General features: G+C 43.2%; 1 protein-coding gene across 1 annotated transcript in view; it reads left to right on the top strand.

The window, feature by feature from the left end:
- The window catches only part of PRDM10 (PR/SET domain 10), a 75635-nt gene that overhangs the window by 16181 nt on the left and 40470 nt on the right, over positions 1 to 18984 (top strand). The window contains exons 2-4 of the mRNA XM_054712754.1: positions 12325 to 12506; positions 15275 to 15439; positions 18396 to 18455. Coding sequence (XP_054568729.1) covers positions 12438 to 12506; positions 15275 to 15439; positions 18396 to 18455 — 294 coding nt within the window. The 5' untranslated portion in view covers positions 12325 to 12437. The remainder of the gene's footprint in view (positions 1 to 12324; positions 12507 to 15274; positions 15440 to 18395; positions 18456 to 18984) is intronic.

Here is an 18984-nt window from a genome sequence, read left to right as displayed (position 1 = left end):
GGAGCTCCTGCAAAAAGCTCAAGGGCTGGAATGTGCTCGGAGGAGTGGACGCAGAAAAGAGGAGAGCAGGGACGGAGCCAGCGGGCAGCGCAGCCAGAGGTCAGGCCAGGAGGAGGCTGTGCAGGAGCTGCCCCAGATTGGAGGACACCAGGGAAGCTTCCCAGCACGTGTTAGGAGAGGGAGAGGTTTTTAAATTTTATTTTATTGATTTTTTACCTAGAGGAAGGGAGAGGGACAGAGAGCTAGAAACATCGATGAGAGAGAAACATTGATCAGCCGCCTCCTGCATACCCCCCACTGGGGAATGTGCCCACAACTGAGGCATATGCGCTTAACCAGAATCAAACCTAGGACCCTTCAGTCTGCAGGCATCGGCTCTATCCACTGAGCCAAACCAGTTAGGGCAGGAGAGGGAGAGTTTTAAGGAGGGTGTGGATGGATGTTGTGGAGAGAGGTCAAGTAAGATGACAGCCTCCCTGTGAGCCTTGGACTTGGCAATAGACATTTAAAAAATGCAGTCTCGTGGGAGACCAAAGCCCAGCCGGGAGGGCCGAGGAGGGAAAGTGCGGTGAGGAAGGCAGGTGGACTGTAGATAGCGCTTCAGAGCTTTTATTGTGTGAGAATGAGCAGGTAGTGTCCTGGGTGAGCAGGAGGGTGGGTTCAAGGGAAAGGTTTTGCTTGTAAACATTTTATCGAAATATCTGTCTAGAAAAGCACACACTTTAAAATTTTAATAAATAGATAATCAGTAAAATGAAAATAAAGGTAGGAGATATTATGCAGATTCGCTGATGTGAACGTTCCAGGAGGGAGGGAGAAAGTGACGCTGCAGAGGACTCCCGGAGGAGCCCTGGGGGGACCAGAAGGCTGGCTCCGAGGTTGGTCTTTGGTGAGACTCCATTGTAATGTATGTAGAAGGAATATTTAACTTAACACAATCTCAAAGTCAGGAGAATTACATTTGAATAACAATGTATTTTGCTGGAAAGACCAAAACTGGAATTAGGGTCCACCAAGGAAGCGGCTCCTTGAAACCACTCAGAATCTGTTGTCAGCCCTAGAAGGTCAAACCCAGGAGCAGGCCTACTCTTCTAGTCTACAGGGACTGACAGCCGTCCAGGTCAGCTCCAGGGGGCTCCGGGATGTGGTGTCTGCCCTTCTGCAGCCGCCAGGGGAGGGAAGGTGTGGGTGCCCCCCGGAGAGGCCGCCCTGAGGCTGCCAGGAGCCGCTGGTGGTCTGTTCCTTGATGCACATCCATTCACTTTGTGAGCATCTCGCAGGCCGGGCACCAATGATTTGTATGCTTTTGCCTGCGATACACTCTGCGGCTTTGAGGTTTGCACCTACAGTCCTGGGAGAGTCGAGTGGAGGCCTCCTGATAGATTTCTCCTTGAAATGGCCTTCCCGTTTTCCCAGCCAACCAGCGTTCTTTGCAAGAAGGAAAGGCAGGCGTCAGGGTTTATCCTTCTCTCAGTGCCTGCTCCTTTTGAACCCTCAGGGTCTTAATGTAGAAGCCTCAGGCCAAGACCCCCAACAAGGCTCTGAGCCCAGGTTTGTTCCCTTGGGTCAGTGCGGAGAGCTCTTTCAGGGACTTGATGGGGTTCCCATGCATCCCTAACTATCAAATAGGGTGGGAGGATCAGCCTTTGTTTCTTGGTACATAAAATGTTCTTATCTGAACTAGAAAAAAGCAAGCTTTCTTGGGCTGACGTGAGGAAGCACTTGCCTGCGTGCCTCTTTGAGGCCGAAGGAAGGAGTGCACAATCCCGACCAGGAGAAGAACCTTCTTTCACAGGAGAAAACCCTTCGTTCATAGTCTCTGAAGTCCTCTTGTGCACAAGGCCAGCAGGAGGAATCGTTGTGCGGTGAAGATTTCTGCCTGGGAAGTGGAAGGGCAAAGGGACACACATGAAGAGGAAAAGAAGGCCAAGGTCACTGTTTCAGACCGGCCTGATGGCTTCATTTCTTGCAGGCTTTGGTCGCCCTTGTTTTCTAATCTGCTTATTTTTTTATTTTTTATTTAAACCTTAGTTCAGTTCTCTTCTGGTATCATCCTTGATGATGACCAGAAACAAATTAGGCAGATTTCTTTAGGCTACGTTCTATAATAGTTCTTTGTAACGGAGTAGTTCAGTCTCATGCTATTAAAAGTGCTGCTTACTCTGAAATGTATCTGCCATTGCCTGTTTACGTTACCCATTTTCTGAAGTGTTTTTTCTGGAGTTCTTTTTCTAGTGGCCTATGATTTTATCTGGAGTTTTTCTGCAATCTTGTGTATCTCATTGTTTGCTTTATTAATATTGAAAACAAATGTTAAATGTGAGTGGCGACAGCAGAAATACCTGGAGGACCCCATTAGATCACTTTTTTCATTCTTAACCTTTCCCTTTAGATCTCTCTGTTTATGTGGAAATATTCTGAATCCATCATGGCCTAATCGAAAACATTTTTTGGGGGGGGGGCCCAGTCAAAGGCTTTCTGTTACCATTTTTAAAATTTGTTGAGAGCGTTTATGAACGCCTGGCTTCCCTGTTTATTTACTTTCCCAGAAATCTTCAGGTCCTTCGGCATATTTCCCCGAACTAAAATGGTGTTTATTTTGCTTCTGAGTGGAACTAACAAAATATTTTAGTCCTAATACTCCACCCTCATTTGTGGTTTCCAGTCGCTCTACGGTTTGGGTCACGGTAGGGTAAGATGACAAACAGTGACCTCAGGCTGACCAGACCCACGACTGTGGGCAGATGCCGTCACCTCGCCACAGTCACTTCCCCCTCGGTGAAATGGGGAACGACACTGCATCAGCCCTCCCACAGCACCGAGGTGAAAAGCAAGTAGGTTTCCGAAGGCTGAAACCTTTCCCGGGCTGGGTTAAAGTGTTGTTACTTTTAACTACCCAGGTTCACTTTTTTTTCAATGCTAATAATTGGTTGTGAATTTTTTAAATTGAGAAACTTATGTCAGGGGTTATTTGGGCTTCCCCTTCTCAGCAACAATGGGGAATTTGTGCTGAAATTTGTATAATTTTGTTATTTGTTCATTGCTACTTCCGATGCCAGTTCCTGTTCACCATTTAGAACTAAGTTCAGTATTTTTTCTTTTCTCTTCTAAAACTATTTGTTCTAGAAATCAGTTAAATGTTAAATCTCTACTTGCCATTCCAAGTGAGTGAACGCAATACTTGGTATAATTTTGAAGCTCTCAAATTTAATGTAACCTCTCAGTCACGTGACAGCAGAGCACTCGTTTATGATTTTGTACCCTTTAGTTTTCTGAATTGTGAGGATATGAGTTTTAAACAATTGGGTCATTGTGGGCATTACATTAATTAAATGATTGATGAGTGTTAATTGGTTGGACCAGTGTCTGGCACGTGGTAGGCATCCACTACATGTTAGCTCCTGCATATCCTGCCCCGGTGACTGGCCTCATTGTCTTCCCTCGTCCACCCAAGGGCTCAGTGCCAGAACCAGAGGACTGTGCTCCGTGGGAGGTTCCACAGCCAGTGGGGTCGGGAGTCTCCCAAGCCTCGCACTAAAAAGTGTGGAGTGAAACCCAAGATGGATCAGGTCTGGAGTCAGAGATCCAGGAAATAAACCCAGAACCAGAACCTGAGGGTTTGTGAGTTAGGAACTGGGAGGGGGGGAAAAAGGAACAGTTGAAATAGGTCCACAGGGCAGCCTGTGGTGACTGGGCCTTTAACTGGAAAGTGAATTGGATAAGGACCTTCCTTCATATCCTCCTGTCTTTGTCTCCTCTACTCCCCTGGCCCCCAGAGTCTTAGAGGCAACTTATGTGGGTGAGGTATTTGTACCTAAGAAGTGGGAAGAATGAAACTGAGGTCTGACAGGACATTGGAAATAATAGCAATCGCTGCTATTTATTGTTCACATAGTAGGATGTGAACACTCTGGCACGTAGTAGGATGCTTTATATGGTAGCTACCCTGCTACAAGACCAGTTGATTGGCTTTCAGGAGTGGGTGTGTTAGAGGTTAGCTCCTTTGACCTGAGCTGAAAGTGATGGCAGTCCTGACAGGGACAGCACAGGCTTATTTGGCTGGGCGGAGGATGGACCAGCGGAGTCAGGGTTCTTTGTGAAGGTGAAGCATAGGGGCTCTGTGCGGCCGTGGGGCTTATTGATGATTGCGATGGGAAAGGGACCAGTGCAGTCCCATCTCCACATGGTGGGGTGGGCTGGCGGTTACTATGAGGGTCATCTACAGCATGTTTTAATGTGAAATTTTGTTATTGTGGTAAAATATGCATACAATAAAATTTACCATTTACTAGTAACTGTTTTTTAAAAAAATACATATATTTATTGATTTCAGAGAGAGGAAGGGAGAGAGAGGTAGAAACATCAACGATGAGAGAGTCCCATCATGGGACTAATAGGTGTCCCCTTCCCAAACCCCAACTGTAATTGTTGAGTTTATTTACCTGGGAAATCTTTCTCATGGGAATCATATTGTAGATTGTTCTACCTGTACTTCCAATTCTTATCCAGTTAGCTTAGAGCAAGCTATTTCATTTTTCCCATTAATGTTACTCTTATTCTCTCCCTTCTCCCCCTCACTCTTCTTGTGCTTTAGTTCTTGCTTTCTTAGACTCCCCCACTCTATTCCTTTTGTCCTCCTACCTCATTTCCTCCCAATCTTATGTTCTCTTCTAGAATACTCTATCTCCTTTTGTTTCTTCATTAAATTTCTCTTTTCTTCTCTTTCTTTTTACACTCCCTTCTCCCTTCCCACTAGTTTCTTCTTGCTTACCATTTTAAATTTGTGTCTCAGAATTGACCCATATCATTTTTTCATTTACCATATAAAATGCTCATCATAACATAGATTCTGTTCAAGCACTTTGAAAATATTAACTCATTTATTCCTCTTTACAACTCTAAAGTACAGCCTATTCTTGTCACCATAGTCAGATGATGATATTGAGACATAGATCAGTTAGGTAATTTGTGCAAGGTTATCTGTAGGTCAGGGGTGGAGCCAGGATTGGAATCCAGGTGTGTGGCTCTAGCATACCCACTTCACTGCATTTAGGAATGCAGCTCAAGGGCAGAGGCGCGTTGTAGTTCATGCTAAAATTAAACATAAAACGTGCTTGACCCATCAAGCTCTAAAATGTTTAGAAGTACCGGGGATTGAGCCCACAACCTGGGCCATGTGCCCTGACCAAGAATCGAACCCAGGACCCTTCAGTCCACAGGCCAATGCTCTATCTACTGAGCCTAACCGGCTAGGGCCGGATTGTTTATTCTTACAACCATCAGCCTGGGCAGACAAGATTTTCTTTTTCTTTTTTAAATATATTTTTATTGATTTCAGAGAGAGAAAGGGAGAGGGAGAGAGATAGAAACATCAATGATGAGAGAGAATCATTGATTGGCTACCTCCTGCACGCCCCCTACTGGGGATAGAGCCCACAACCCGGGCATGAGTCCTTGACTGGAATCAAACTTGTGACCCTTCAGTCTGCAGGCCAACACTCTATCCACTGAGCCAAACCAGCTAGGGCGACAATTGAGATTTTCAAATGAGGATATCCAGGCTCAGTTTGTGGCTTACTGACATTGCACCCATTAAGCACTTGGTAGGTCTGGAAGCGTAGAATCCAGATAGGTCTGATTCTAAAGCTCATACTTTCAACTGTACAACACTATTCAAGAAAAAAATAACTAGACTCGAAGCTTCAAGAAGGCAGTGTCTCTTTTTTTTTCTAATACACTAATGTTTTTTAAGGGTCTAGAACAGTACCTGACATATGCTAAGTTTCTTAATAAATATTTGTTGAATAAACTCATTAGAGAGGATAGAAGGCAAGCATGACCTCTTCTTGGAAATAGTTGTAACATTTTGGACAATGGGTGAAAAAACGGAATGTGGGTGACCATTTTCTAGACCACACGTAGTTTGGTTCTCTAGTTCTTTCAGGTCTGCAGAAGAGGCAACCGGGTGAGCAGTGGAAGTGTGTCCCTAGCTAGTGGAGCCCGTCAGCACCAGCCTGGTGGACAGCGCTGAGGTAGTTCCGGGATGCTACCTCCCATCTTCTGTAAATCCTGATAATCAGGGCTCCTTTACACCTGAAACTAGTATAAAAACAATACTGAATGTCAACTGTAATTGAAAAGTAAAATAATAAAAATTACAGATGGAAAAACAAAGATCCACAGGGTTTTTATAAATTGTGTCGTTAAAAAGGAAAACAAATACGGCAAACCTTACGATAAAGGAAGTTCATGTCCAAGGCATTTGTTACTTGACACATTGTGAGGTTTTAAAAATATGAAATGTTTTGAAAATTCTGAACCTCTTATAAGCTCTTATAAAAATTGATGTATTTGAGCACTACTATATGCCAGATCTTGTACCTAGCATTTTCACATATATCATGTGAATAACACCATAACTCGAGGAGGCAATTATTATCTCCATTTTACATGTGGTGATATTGAGAGTTTAAGTGATTTGGCCAAGGTTATATAACTAGTGAGCAGTAGAGACAGTCTGGAAGCCAGGATTCAATTCAGATTCTGCAGATTTTCTACTTTACTGCTTACCATCTAAGCTTAAGGCTAGGATAGGCATTAGAAAGTATTTTATGTTCTTACTAGAGGCCTGATACACGAAATTCGTGCAAGGAGCTTGGCCCTTGCAGCTGTGGCTTCATCTGGAAGGTCGTTTGGAAGGATGTCCAGAAGGTCGTTCGGCTGTCCCGTCTAATTAGCATATTACGCTTTTATTATTATAGATTTTGGAGATGAGAACACTGATGCTAGAGGATTTTAAATGAGTTACTTAGTGTGGAGTCATGCTTAGAATTCAGTTTTCTTAAATTTTTAAACAATAATTGCAGAATGTCATGCTGGTGTTTTAGTTTAGTAGTTACAGAAGCTCAATAGACCTTAAACTATGTCTTAAAGAACAGGAACTACTAACTGTGTATGCTGTATCTCTGTTTTGGATTCTAGACACTTCTTGAATTAAAGGGTTTCACCATCTTGGGCTTCCTTATTTGCTAACAGTATTCTAAAATTATTGGGAACTGCTATTGTGGGCAGTTTTTTTGTTTTTGTTTTTTTGGCAAAATTGTGGGCAAAATTTATTGCTAAATTTTACTGACAGACTTTCCTATGCATATATTAACTGTTCTGTTCTGCTCCACATCTGCTAGGGAGTAGTTTCCCCTTTTCCTTGCCTGATGGAATTTTATGTCATGTAGTATCTACTTCCTTATTTTGGTAGAATTAGAACAAAGATATTTCAGTCTGTCCCTTCCTATTTCTGCTTACTTGCTCCCATTAATCCTTAAGTTTCACCTTCTTGGAGAATTCATTCCTGAAGGCTGTGGCTGGGATTGGGTGGCCTCTTCTCTTTCCCACTGCACATGGTGATACCTTTAAACCACTCCAGACACCTGTCCCATGCCAGGTCTAGTTACTGTCGTGAGCAAACACATTCCTTGCCCTGAAAGAACTTAGAGAGTTGAGATGGGGAGGCAGACCATTAGTCAGAAAAATGCAATATGATTGAATATCGTTTTTAAAAAAGCTAATTTGTGAGTATTTATTTTATAGCGGGCATTGTGCTAAGCATTTTACATGTATTATTTCATGTCATTCTCTCAATAACATATGGTCCCCATTTTACAGAAAAGAAAGAGGAATTTAGGGTCGGTTAAGTCTGAGAATTGCTACCCAAATCCAGGTCAGAGTCCAGGCTCTTAACCACTATCCCTCTTGTACTAACTGCTGCCTCTCCACTGAGCCCTTGCCCTGGGTATCTTCAGGGCCCTCGTGCTTGGGGGGGGGGGCAGGGTGGAGGGGAAGATGAGCTCTAGTGTTGAAATTCATTCAGAAACTAATAATGATTTAACAGTCATACAGCCATTTAACGGATTCAGTGTCTCCCCTCAGAGATTAAAAGAATTCAAGATACTAACATGTGTAAAACGATATATGTCCAAAGTTGTTCATCACAACGTTGCTTGTAATAGCAAAAGATTAGAAATAGCCTAACTGTTTATCAACATGAGATTGATTAAATAAATTATGATATATTCTTACAATGAAATGATGCAGCTATAATAAAGAATGAGGACCCAGCTGGTGGTCACAGTTCCATTTCCGGTCAGCGTGCATGCCCCGGTTGCAGGCTCAATCCCCAGTAGAGGGCTTGCAGGAGGCAGCTGATCAATGATTCTCTCTCATCATTGATGTTTCTATCCCTCTCTCCCTCTCCTTCCTATCTCTGAAATCAATAAAATCATATTTTAAAAAAAGAATGAGGAAATGCTGTATGGATGTGGAACAATGTAAAAAGTATGGTATTAGGTGGAATGAGCAAGGTGTAGAAGAGATGCCGCTTTATTTGCAATATGTGGTTGGAGAGGCAAAGAGTATAAAGGTATCCCCCAAAATGTATATATACACTTTGAATAATTATAAAGGCATTGTTTATTAAAATACATTTCATTTTCAAATTTCAGCTATCAGCTGTTAAAGTGTGTATGCATTTTTTGGGACACTCTGTTGTATATGTTTTGGCTTGTATATGCATAAAATACCTTTGGAAGAATAGACAGGAAATTGATCCTATAAGGTGCTTCTGAAGAGTCGCTAGGGGATTCCAGGTAGGGAGATTGCCTACTGTACATACCTTTTTGTGCTTTTTGAATTTTGAGTTGGTTGAATTTACTGCCTATTAAAAAAGATATAAGTAGGATTAAAATGAAAGCAACAATAAGCACCTTTCTGGGCACTGAAACAAATGCAGAAAGGCACTCTGGGCTTGTGTGTTTCATTAGTGCGTGGGATAAGCCTGCCTTCATCCTCATCACATCCAGTGCCTAGCGTAGTATGCACTTGAGTATTTGTGCAATCGATGAACCGAGTTGGAAAAAACTCTCAAATTCCTGTATATGAAGGACACATCTTTTTTTGTGGTGTTCCTGCTAAAAATAGAGCTTCTGAATGTGACCATGAAGAAATGGCAGACTACCTCAAGTTGAGACACATTCTGAAAAATAAATAGCCTGTGCATTTCAAAAATGTCAAGGTCGTGGAAAACTAAGGCAGACCGGGGACTGGTCCAGACCAGAGGGGACTGGAGGACGTGACAGGTCTGTGCACTGTGTGCGATAGGAGAGGTTGTTTCTTCCTCTGCAAAGCACATTAATTAGACAATTGGCAAATTTTAAAAAATATATGTATTTTTATTGATTTCAGAAAGGAAGGGAGAGGGAGAGAGAGATACAAACATCAATGAGGATGAGAGAGAATCACTGATTGGCTGTCCCTTGCACGGTGCCCACTGGCGATGGAGCCCGCAACCTAGGCATGTGCCCTTGACTGGAATATGTGGGAACCTGGGACCCTGCAGTCCACAGGCCACGGCTCTATCCACTGAGCCAAACCAGCCAGGGCAAGATAATTGGCAGCTTTTGAAGAAGGTCTGTAAATTAGGTAATAGTACTGTTTCACTGGTAATGTCCTGATTTTGATATGAATACTGTGGTTACGTGGGAAAATGTCCCCATTTTTAGGAAATAAGCATGAATTTAGTAGTAAGAGGGCATTGTATCTGCAACTTACTCTCAAATAGTTCAGGTAGAGAGAGAGAGAGAGAGAGAGAAAGCAGGAGAGAGTATTCCATTGTATATATGTACCACATTTATTTCTTTTAAAAAATATTTTTATTGATTTTTATACAGAAAGGAAGGGAAAGGGAGATAGAGAGGGGGAACATCGACCAGCTACCTCCTGCAAGCCCCCAACCCGGGCACGTGCCCTGACCCAAAATGGAATCGGCGACCCCTTGGTGCATGGGACCACACCCAACCAATTGAGCCGCTTGGGTGAGGGCCAGCTCTTTATATTATCATTGACATTTTCTCCTATGTTTCTTAATATTTTTGTTCCTTTAAAAAACTATGTAACAGCTTTGTTGTGGTATAATGAACATATTGTACAACTCATCCTAAATATCTTTTAATATCTGCTTAAATAGTGCTGTTTGTAAGAAGTTTTTAAAACTAACATTATTAGGCTACTAGAGGCCTGATGCACGAAATTCGTGCAAGGGGCTCGACCCTCGCGGCCGTGGTGACTTGCCTTGGCCCTTGCAGTCTCGGCCCTTGCAGCCGCAGCGGCTTGCTTTGGCCCTCGCAGCCCTGGCTTTGTCCAGAAGGTCGTCCGGAAGGATGTCTGGAAGGACGTCCAGAAGTGTGTTTGGCTGTCTGGTCTAATTAGCATATTATGCCTTTATTATTATAGATAACTTATACATGATAAAATTCACATATTTTAACTAAAGAGGTTGTGTTTTTTGTTGTTGTTTGTTTTACTTTGGACACATTATTCCCCACGTAATCACCACTGCCGTTCAGATACAAGATGTAGACCCTTTCCATTTCTTCACTAAGTTCCCTCTGTCCCGTTGTTGATGCATTCACCTGCTGGTGCACATGGTCCCTGCTGGAGAGCAGAGTGGGGTGCTTTGAGGGTGAGCATAGTGGTGGGAGGGCGTGGGGGTGGTGAGGATGGTGGTGTTGAGGTGCAGGGAACAGGCTCCTCCATGGCTCACAGAGCCTGCCCCGCAGCTTGGACTTGGCAGTTCCTGTGTGTCTGAGTCAGGCCCAGACGTTGGGCGTTAGTGCATCTTTTCTTTCTTCTTTGGGCCTTAATCTGGTTCGGAGTTTGGAGCATGTGTAGTCTTAGAATGTCCTTCTCAGCTTGTTTCCGTGGTGGGAGGTAAAAGAACCTGCTAAGAGTTTCTAGCTGGGCTAATAATCAAATTAAGAGAGACAGAGGAACAGGGGAAAATAAAAAATTTAATACATGTGCACAGGGAATTCACATAAGCATAAACATTTCAAAGACAGTGAGGCAACATTGGGTATGTATGACATTTTGGACAAAGGAGAGAGAGGGGATGGTTGGGCGGGGTTTTAGATTTCAGAAGTGAGAGCAGGCAGTTTACCTGTAGTTGAGGAAGAGCTGAGCACACAGGGCAGGGCATTTCTTTCGAGGCACCTCAGAAACAGTGGGGCACTGGGTATCTCGCTCAGAGGCCTCTGCCTGGCACCCGGCCATTTACCATATTAAATCAAATTAGGTAAGGCGAGCATCCCAAGATTCCTTTCCTGGAGTGGGTCTTTCCATCTCAGTCTCTTAGGCAGGAAGAGAGAGGGTCAAAGGTCCTTTCTGAGTTTTTTGTTCCTTAATAACCAGTTTGAAATCAATACCCCAAAAGGCAAAACGTTGGTCCCCTTCATCACTAGCAAGAAAGAAAATTCTGGCTGGATGTTGGCCCGTGGCCTTTCTTACCTTTAGTTCGATGGCGTTCTGGGCAGATTTACGTTTCCTGTCTACCCAGGCCTCTTCGGTGGGGTGGCCGGAGGCGGTTTATCAGGCACAGCTGCCCCGGAGCCACATTAAACAGCAATCCCACGGGCTTGTAAAATGTCAGCATTCTATCATCATCTAAAGGGACGATTGATTTCCCTAAAATGCCTGTTTTGGAAAAGAATAAGGTTTCAAGAGGCAGACTCAGTGCCTGTTGATGTTGGGTAAGGCTTTTGATTTGTTCACTCATCACTCCTATACTGACTAAATGGGAAACAAAGTTTATACTTGCACTTGCCCAATGGGGGCCCAGAAAGTTGAGCCTCCTCTGCCTGCCATTTTTTCCTCGTTCTGTAACTTTTGTTATTCTGCTGTTCATTTCTGTAGGTGGTATGGGAACTCAGTGTCTAAGCAGGTGTGGAAGGGGGGGCTGGGGCTGTGCGCAGTCAGACGTGGGTGTGAACCATCACTACCTGCATTTAGAACCTCATTCTCCTAATCGGAACTAAGAGAACTGCCTTAAGTATTTTTTTAAAAAAATATTTTTATTGATTTTAGAGAGGAAGGGAGGGGAGAGAGAGAGAGAATCATCAATGATGAGAGAGAATCGTTGATTGGCTGCTTCCTGCACGCCCCACACTGGGGATCCAGCCCACAACTGGGGCATATGCCTTGACTGGGAATCGAACTGTGATCTCCTGGTTTGTAGGTCGATGCTCAACCACTGAGCAATGCCAGCAGGCTGGGCTTCCTTAAGTCTTTTTGATGAGGGTTACATTATATCACATGCGCCTAGAACATAGCAAGCATGCAAGACATTGCATAATTATAAAAAAAATTTCTTTTACCTTTTTTCCCAGGTGTTCTCTTTTACAGAGTTTTATTTTTCTCTCTTTGTGGTTGAAATGATAATTTATTAAAATGTATTCATCTATTTAAAGCCTTGGTTCCTTTCCTCTCTCTTTGCAGGCACCTCGCAGAGACATCCCTTCGTCCTTCATGAACACCTGCGTGGTAGACAGGTGACTGCCCTCCGGCCCATGCTGCTCTAGGCGCCCTGACGTGAGCTGTCCAGGGAGAGGATGGATTCCAAAGATGAGAGCTCACACGTGTGGCCCGCGGCTGCCGAACACGAAGAGAGCGCCACACAGGTGAAGGGGGTCTCCGGCGAGGGGACATGTGCTCACAGCCAAAGAGCAGCTTCCCTACAGTAGTGAGTAGTCGGGAGGGAGCGGACCTGCAGAGCCGGAGGCGAGGAACCCGCCGTGGCTCAGCACCTCGGATGCCGTCAGTGCGTTCCCGTGCGATGCAGAGGGGCTGAACTACCACCCCGAAGCTTCTCTGCTTTCCCCAGCTCATGTCAGTCTGTCTCACTCCTCCATGTTATTTTGTTATTGGTGCTGAAAGTGTGTCTCTTCTGTAAAATTTAATATATTTTTATTGATGTCAGAAAGGAAGGGAGAGGGAGAGAGAGATAGAATCATCATTGAGGAGAGAGAATCATGGATTCGCTGCCTCCTGCACGCCCCCCACTGGGGATCGAGCCTGCAACCTGGGAATGTGCCCTGACCAGGAATCGAACCATGACCTCCTGGTTCATAGGTCGACACTCAACCACTGAGCCACGCCGGCTGGGCGAAAGTGTGTTCCTTTGATGTTATCTAGCATATGGTTTTGTTTTGTTTTGCGAGTAACGAAGTTCAAGGTCTGTCTATAAAGTGAGGGGCTTTTCTTTCTTTTCAAATGAGGAGTGAAAACCTCTAATTGAAAGTTGTCCCGTTGAGTCAGTAGCTCTGGATGTTAGTCACTTAGCCAGCGATTGCAATCTCTGCCTTTGAAACTGCTGCCCCAGCAGCCGCGGGCTCTGTGCCCTCTCCTTCCGGCAAAGGCAGGCCCTCTGCATGCTTGGTGTGTGTCTGGGGAGCCAGGTTTTGTATGTGACCACAGTACAACACTTAGTTTTTCAGCATTATAATAAATACAGAATTTTTATTTAATTTGTCATTGAATGGCATGACCACAGTAATATCAAAATGAGGACTTTTATTGAAACCTTTAGATATACACATATAATTTAATTTAATTTAAACAATATAATAAACATTACAGTGAATAAAATGGATCATCTGGTATGATTTAAATGTCTGAGTCTGAATACTTAAAAAAACCGTTCTGGAGATTCTTCCAGCAGAGCCATTGAGAATGCTGTTTTGTTCTCATGGAAACCATGTTGAAGGTACTTCAATGCAGCTATATATTACCATGTCTTTTATTTATAAACAGAAATGTAGTTTATTGAAGAATAGAGTAAAAGAAAACGTGGTTACGGCAGGGTCCCCACACAGCAGCAGACAGCAGAGCTCACCTCCCTCACTGCGCCCTCTCCGCCCAGCCCTGCCTGTCCCCGCTGTGGACTTGGGGTTAGCGGAACAGCAAGTGGTGAAGCGAGTGGAGGAGGAAATGTTTTTTGCTTTTTATTTATTTTTATTTTTTATAAATATATTTTATTGATTTTTTTACCGAGAGGAAGGGAGAGGGATAGAGAGTCAGAAACATCGATGAGAGAGAAACATTGATCAGCTGCCTCCTGCACACCTCATACTGGGGATGTGCCCGCAACCAAGGTACATGCCTTTGACTGGAATCGAACCTGCGACTCTTCAGTCCGTAGGCCGATGCTCTATCTATCCACTGAGCCAAACCGGTTAGGGCTGTTTTTTGCTTTTTAAACCACTGAAACCAGGGCAGGGTTTTGATGTAAATTGGCAAATCTAAAGTCACAAAATTATCTTGCAGCACTTAAATGTGCAGCACAAGTGTGTTATAAGCCTAATTCTTCTAATATATAAACTGTACCTCCATGGACAAATTAAATTTATGTAGACGCTGGACCGATCACTTAGTGTAAAAGTGGAAGTTTGCTTTATTTCTGCGGTGCTAATTGCATTTGCTCTCTAGGTGTCTGGGGATGAAATTAGCTTATGTCATCTTTGGGTTCTACTGTTTTCCATCAGAGGAAAAAAGTTAGGTCCAAAGACAAGAGAGTCTACTATAAGAGTAAGGATTCCATTCTATGAGTGATCAGCTTTAGTATCAGCACATAAATTATTTCTCTCCCAAAAGTGTGCCTGGCCATCTGCTTCTGTACCTTCAATATCAGACTCAGGCGGTGTGCCAAACTCGAGCCTTCCAGAATTCAAACCTCTGAAGCTGACTACTCAGAAAACATTTTAGGAAATTCAATTTCTGCTTTAGTTCTTGGTAGATGGAAAATTATTTACCCTGTTGACAACCGAAACGTTGTCCAGAACCCCTTAAAAGGACTTGGTTAGGACTTTCTGTGTGTTGATCTAGCGGGCAAGGAATTCTGTTACAGTCCTTGATTCAGCAAAAATTTACTGACATGCCTCCAGTGCAGCCTTGGAGTGTGAAATAACTCGGAGAGAGAGTGACCTTATTTTAATGTGTCTGCTGAAAGGCACGATTAGTTACAAAGTGGAGTTTTTATGATGTGTTAACAGCAATTGGCTTTTGAGTCTTGACATATATATTTTTTTAACATTACAGAATAATTGGTATTTTGGGAATGTTATTGACCTGGACCCTTCAGTCATACTTCCAGGATTAGCTAAGTTCCCCCCCATAAGCTCCCGCAAAGAGAGATCTGCATTGGATATTTGAGGCAAAGGGGAATTTAAATCAGTGGCCTAATAGTAAGCAGTAGATCATGAGTGACGAGGCGCTTGGTGCCTGCCTCCCAGTCATTAACTCAGCAGAGGTGAGCATGGATCAACCCCCTTCTTTCCTTGGGGATATTTTAGGAACGCAGCGGTGTACTTTGCTTGGTCCGCATGGATCTTTGTGAGACTGGTTTGGTGCTGCAGGGGTGTCGCTACATAATTGCTGCTTTTTGCCCCAGGTACACTTTGTCCCAGACGCCGGAACTGTGGCTCAGATCGTCTACACCGATGACCAGGTTCGGCCGCCCCAGCAGGTGGTGTATACGGCAGATGGTGCCTCCTACACTTCAGTGGATGGTCCCGAGCACACCCTGGTGTACATCCATCCCGTGGAAGCTGCTCAGGCATGTGAATGACTATTGTGTATAGTTTGTTTATTCATCAGTTGATTCACTCATTACTTACGTGTACTCTCTGCCAGTCACCACGGTGGCTGTTGATACAGGAAATATTCACATAAGATTTATGCTTTCAAGGAGTTTATAACCAGCTTGGCAGAGGAAGATAGGATTTATTTATTTAAATTAAATGTAATGAGTTAGAACAGTGATTTTCAACCTTTTTCATTGCATGGCACATGTAAACTAATTACTAAAATTCTGCGACACACCAAAAAAATGTTTTTTGCCGATCTGACCAAAAAATAGGTATCTTTTTGATTGATTTACCAAAAAAATAACAACAATAATAATAATTACCTACCCTTTTTGCTCCAAAGTGACTTTTTAAAAAATGAGGTGCCTATACTTGTATATAAGGATTTCTGGCACGAAGAATTAACCAATCAGACACAACCTTATTATGCAACATGACCAGTAAGATGCGACTCTATTATATGACCTATGTATTTATAGTTCAAGACAGGGCACCCACACCAGACAGCTATTGGTGTGTTGTCTGTTGTCATTTTTTAATTTGACACTCTAAGGGAAAAGAAGCCAGTACCCCTGGCTATGTAGTCAGGTATCACATGTTTTAAAAATTCTTGCGGCACATGGTTGAAAGCCGCTGAGTTAGAGCACTGGGCTTGTATCAATTCTTCTCCCCAGTGATCATGAACTAGATCAACATGTTACTTTTCCTAAGTATCAACAAGCAGGCCAAAAATGGCGTTTAGTTCTGCATAGCTTAATCAAAGATGGATCAGGGGAAACATACAGATTAGTAGTTAAGTGTATAAGCAAAGGTCCTACTAGCTTATTAACTGCTCTTTATTATTAATTCACTAGAGGCCCGGTGCATGAAATTTGTGCACAGGGTGGGGTGTGTCCCTCAGCCCAGCCTGTACCCTCTCCAATCTGGGACCCCTCAAGGGCAGTCGGACATCCCTCTCACAGTCCAGGACTGCTGGCTCCCAACTGCTCGCCTGCCTGCCTTCCTGATTGCCCCTAACCGCTTCTGCCTGCCAGCCTGATCACCCCCTAACCACTCCCCTGCCAGCCTATTGATGCCTAACTGCTCCCCTGCCAGCGTGTTTGCCCCTAACTGCCCTCCCCTGCAGGCCTGGTCACCCCTAACTGCTCTCCCCTGCAGGCTTGGGTCCCCCTCCAACTGCCCTTCCTTGCAGGCCCAGTCGCCCCCATCTTCTCTCCTCTGCTGGCCTGGTTACCCCTAACTGCTCTCCCCTGCAGGCCTGGGTCCCCCCCAACTGCCCTTCCCTGCAGGCCCATCGCCCCCAACTTCCCTCCTCTGCCAGCCTGGTCACCCCTAACTGCCCTCCCCTGCAGGCCTGGGTCCCCCCCAACTGCCCTTCCTTGCAGGCCTGGACCCTCCCAACTGCCCTCCCCTGCTGGCCTGATTGCCTACAACTGCCCTCCCTTGCAGACCTGGTCCCTCCAAACTGCCTTCCCCTGTTGGCCATCTTGTGGCGGCCATCTTGTGTCCATATGGGGGCAGTCATCTTTGACCACATAGGGGCAGCCATCTTGTGTGCTGGAGTGATGGTCAATTTGCATATTATTCTTTTATTAGATAGGATTACTGATTTGCAGGCCTGTAGTAGAGCAAAGGTAAAAGTTGTACAATTATAGGTTCTTTTTTGCCAGTGACTTGGGGTATTAGTTTTCAAATGTATGACACACATATTCCCCAATATGTAACTATTTGTTTCTCTTGTTAGCACTTTTTTACACTGGACAAAGCACTTTTAAGCATATTAAAAAAAATCAAGTTCCATACTTTTATAGTAGGATCCTGGTAATAAAAATTTGCCCTTATATTCAATATTTAATCAGAAGGCTCAAATCATTTCCAAGAAGAAATGGAGCCTACCTAATTGATACCTTTCAAATTGGTATAAACATGAAATTGGCAAACAATGAGATGGTAGTTTTGGAATGCCTCTGCTTAGGCATAGTCCCCTAACTGTATTAAAATAATATCACATAGTTTATGTAAAGACTGTTCTATGTCCAGCTTTTAGTTTATTACCATGCTAAATATCTGAATTCTAATAATTTTTAATGTCAGATTTAAGAATCTGGCACTGGCTGAAACTCTCTTTTACATTCTTTTGCAATCAAAACTTAGCCATAGTTCTTATTCCCATAGGTTTGCTCAAGGCTTGGGCAAATGAAAGTCTTTTAAAAATTTTAGGGGAAAGAATATTTTTCTGGACTGGAGGTTTTTTTGTGGTGCCCTGGCTAAAATAATTTTGAAGATTTTCCTTCTATAATCAGCTTTGCTGCATCATGACATAAATTATGTGTTTATGAGAACTTTCTTTTAAATTGTGATTTTACTGGCTTTTCTGAAAAAAAGTCTATGGAACATTAAATTCAGTTTATTTTTCTTCTGCTCTTCTGATAATGTGTGCATTTTATATTTGAAAGAGTTGCAATGCCTGCATATGTAGTACTCCTCTATATTTTTATGTATGTTTATCATTTTCATTTAATTGCAGGTCTACTCCTTGTTGTTCACAGTATTAAGTGTGAGTGAATGCACCCCCGTTCATGGCGTGTCTTTTATGTTTTCATGACAGGCCTTTTAAATTAGCCGTGACATTCAGCCTCAAGAGAGGCTTTGCTTAAAGTAAAATGTTGAAGTATGTTAGCCAGTTGAGATGATTAGCCTACACCGTCTCTTTGGTGCCATCTGAATGAAAGGCTTTGGCTAAATGTAAGATTGCTATCATTACCTTCTTTATTAATGAAGGATTATTACTAGCTACATGGGAGTTAACTCTCCCACGAATTGATGCTTAGCAATAGGATAATTTTTCCTGTGTAGGCGAGCTGTCTAAAGATCTATTGATAAGTTTGTTGTTGTTTTTTGTGTTTTGTTTTGTTTTTTGTCTAGACTCTGTTTACAGACCCCGGCCAGGTAGCTTATGTCCAACAGGATGCTACAACTCAGCAGGTAATGAGTTCCTTTTTGCCTCTTTGTTGTTTGGGATAATACTATGAATGTTACCATTCCCTGGAATGTTCCCCAACCCTCTGCACTGTGTATTCTCTTGATGTGTGTTTCTTATATAGGAAATTAAAGTTGATGGCAGCCTTCATCATTCTAGCTTCAGAAAAACTGAGATTCTTTTTGGTTATCCTTTAAAACATCTCTTTCCTTTCATCCATATTTCTAATATAGCCTTTTTGACTTTGAGGGATTTCCTTGTTTTCCTCCAGATTGTGAAAGTGATAAAGAAGGTGCAGGAGCTAGATGTTGTCAGTCTTACTCCAAATAGTTTTATTTTCATGTTAGGTAGTATGATTAACTTAGCCATACCACTGAGTGTCTTGAGTGATTATTAAGTAAACTCTCAATTGGTAAGCACTTTCTGCTTTTGAACTTTAAAAAAATATATGCTTTTATTTCAGAGAGAGGAAGGGAAAGGAAGAGAGAGAGAAATATCAATGATGAGAGAAAATCACCCATCGGATGCCTCCTG

Source organism: Eptesicus fuscus, chromosome 23, assembly GCF_027574615.1.
Source record: "Eptesicus fuscus isolate TK198812 chromosome 23, DD_ASM_mEF_20220401, whole genome shotgun sequence".
NCBI lineage: Eukaryota > Metazoa > Chordata > Mammalia > Chiroptera > Vespertilionidae > Eptesicus > Eptesicus fuscus.
The sequence above is the reverse complement of the archived record's forward strand: the minus strand, read 5'-3'. Positions and strand labels throughout refer to the sequence as shown.